Genomic DNA, 3,066 nt, shown 5'->3' with positions numbered 1-3,066 from the left:
CTTCCAAAAAAAAAAAAAAAAAAAGTGCTGTGCATTTTAGATCCTGTATTTCATAAAATGTTAGTGCCCATTATGGTCAGAACTACGAGATTTTGTCAGCAGATATTCACTGCTGCCTTCCCTGTTTTGCAGATGCTGCCTGTCCTGAAATATCAAGGCTACCTTATTTTCAATTCTTTGATGCCTAAATATAAGATTCAATTCTCTTCTCATATTAATTAACAATAAACTACTGAGGTCACCCACAGATGTGACAGGGGAAAAACAAGTTTACCATCAACATTTCTCGTTTCCCATTAAGTTCTGACTCTGGATGGGATGTGCCTTTTTTCCCCAAATAAAGTGCATCCTGCTTTACAAGGGAATCAAAGATCTGGCCCAAGGTGCTGCCCATGGCATTTGGATTGGACCTGCACAGTGCATACAGTGCACACTAGGCCCAGCCCCATGCACTACATGTAGTGCCTGGGGCCAGTCCAGGGCACGTGCTGTACAAGATGTCTGCACTAGACTGGCCACGTGCACTGGGTCTGGTACACAGAGCTGGTCTGTGGGCCCCAATCTGGCCCATGGACCAGCTCCACACCACCCATCCAGCCCAGAGGGCCTGATGACTTTAATACTCCTGTTTTACAGGACAGGAACAGGAACACGTTTATGGCAAATGTGTTGCTCAAGTAGAATTTTTACTTACTCAAGCTAGCTTGCTGGATCTCATAGAAATCAAGTCTCTGGCCAATTACATCTGACTCTGCAAAAGAAACCAAACAAACAAAAAACAGAATTTCACAAAAGAAGTGGGAACAATGGAGGAGAGAGCAGAGGCCTCTTTAGTTCAGTTTCAAGAACTCATAGTACATTGCATCAAGTTCTCAGGCTCTCCAGCAGGACACCCAGTGCTAGTTTGCTCTCTTAACACATCAGTATAATGCTCTTTCAGTTTATTGCAGCATTGGAGCACAAAAAAAAATATCTATATCTATATCTATATATCCTGAGGCAAGCTACATGGCAGGAGTAAGTTCTCATATACACAGCTGTGTTCTGTGCATTCTGCTTGAGCCTTCAGTCAGGATGAAAAGCTCTGAGGGAGCTAGGGCTAGAGAACGATGCTGCTCCCTCAGGCTAGGGAAAGACATTACACAAACTGGTTTAAGTGATCCAGAAACTGGTTTAGACCTGTAACAGAGCAGATGGTCAGTGCACATAAACCAGTTTGAAAATGGCTGAAACTGGTTTGAGATAAGCCTGGTTGAATGCAGTATCAGACTTGGCCAATTTGGGTCAAACCAGTTTATGCAGCATCTGTCCCAGATTCCTTGCTGGTTTAAAATAAACCAGACTCCCCCAGCATGCTCTCTGGGCTGGGCAGGGCTCTCTCCATAGCAGGATGCTGGCTACCTCCAAGCTGTGGCACACAGGACAAAAGAAGAATCAACAAATATCTGGTCCTGTCACCCTAGTGTTTTATGAGCCCATTAAGAAAACAATGAGTTAGAGGTAATAAATATTCCTTGCTATGCTGGTGGGGAGAGGGGAAACACCTCCCTAATCATAGCATCCTGAAAGAGGGCTGCTCTAGCACCACCTAGCTTCTAGCCAGAGCCACTGCAGGCATGTGCCTGCATTTCTGGAATGAGAAAGGGAATGTCTATCCACCTCCAAATCAGTTCAAGCTTTGCAGGTTAGATTAACCTGCAAAGATTGAATCAATTCAGGCTCAGGCTTTCAGTGCTCCAAACTCTGAAGCTGTCCCTAGCCTCAAAGTTTGGAGCACTGGCTCCATGTTATGTTCTAGAAAGCTCTACTTGTTTGGAATTAAACTGAGGAGGATTTCACTCCAAGACCCTCTGCCCCATGCCTTACTACCCCACATACTTGTAACACCAGCACACGATTTCATACAATCTTCTTCATGTTCAAAGTTATTTTTGTTGCCATCACAACCTCCATAGGTGAAGCGGCTGCATTTCTGAGCGAAGGGATTGTAGTACCAACGAGTTATGCTCTCCTGGCACAGCCCAGTGTCAGGCAAATCCACACAATGACCTGGCAAAGCAAAAGAGATAGGTTGCCTGAGCTTGAACACATCTGTAGAACATCCACGCTTTGTCTACTCTGGTGCCTGTGGTAGCACAGTTCAGCCTCCACAATACTTTGTGGAACTTATTTCCTAACATTAGAAATTATCAAGGATCCACAAACTCCAAACTAATTCCAATTTCCTGGGTTACTGTCACCCCCATAGTCCCTGGCACGTTTTACAGGGAGATGTGGCTAATCTAGGTGGAACTCCTGCCTTAGCTAAAATACCCTGATGTTCCCATTAGGAGAAAGGAAAAATAGTGCCCCTCTTCCCTCCTCCCCATAACGGGCTGAGGCATGGAAAACAAATTAAACCCTCCCTCTTAGAAAAAGGTCAGAGAGAGGACTCCAGCAGCCAACTGCAATGATCTAGAACAGCGATTCTCAACCTGGGTGCCATGGCACCCTGGGGTGCCTTGAGATACTAAATTGCAGGGTGAAGTGCACACTCCAGATGCTAGGGAATGATTGCAGGCAGACCTGGACAGGTTAGAAAAGAGGGCAGTACACAATAGGATTCAGTACAACAAGGACAAGTGCAGAGTGCTGCACCTAGGGTGCAAAAATATCCAGCACACCTACTGGCTGGGAAGTGACCCTCTCAGCAGCACAGAAGCAGAAAGGGATCTGAGTCATAGTGGACTCCAAGATGAACACGAGTCAGTGTGACAAAATCATCAGCAAAGCTAACCGCACTTTAACATGCATCAGCAGATGCATGACAAATAGATCCAAGGAGGCGATACTTCCCCTCTATGCAGTATTGGTCAGACTGCAGTTGGAATACTGCATCCAGTTTTGGGCACTGTATTTCAAGAAGGATGTTGATAGACTAAAGAGGGTCCAGAGAAGGGCCACTTGTATGTTTAGGGACTTACAGGACAAGCCCTGTGAGGACAGACTGAAGGACCTGGACCACTTCAGGCTCCACAAGAGAAGGCTAAGAGGCAATCTTGTAGCTGCCTACAAATTCATTGGGGG

At 45.7% G+C, this 3,066-nt stretch overlaps 1 protein-coding gene across 2 annotated transcripts in view; it reads right to left on the bottom strand.

The window, feature by feature from the left end:
- The window catches only part of SPINT1 (serine peptidase inhibitor, Kunitz type 1), a 25,496-nt gene that overhangs the window by 1,603 nt on the left and 20,827 nt on the right, over window positions 1–3,066 (bottom strand). For both annotated transcript variants that reach the window (XM_019519024.1, XM_019519023.1), the window contains 2 exons: window positions 1,879–2,049; window positions 695–751 (listed from right to left, as the gene is read on the bottom strand). In XM_019519024.1, the coding sequence (XP_019374569.1) occupies window positions 695–751; window positions 1,879–2,049 (228 nt within the window). The remainder of the gene's footprint in view (window positions 1–694; window positions 752–1,878; window positions 2,050–3,066) is intronic.

This window comes from Gavialis gangeticus, unplaced genomic scaffold, assembly GCF_001723915.1.
Source record: "Gavialis gangeticus isolate Ggan-Ray unplaced genomic scaffold, GavGan_comp1, whole genome shotgun sequence".
Lineage (NCBI taxonomy): Eukaryota > Metazoa > Chordata > Crocodylia > Gavialidae > Gavialis > Gavialis gangeticus.
This window is presented reverse-complemented; position numbering and strand designations above follow the sequence as displayed.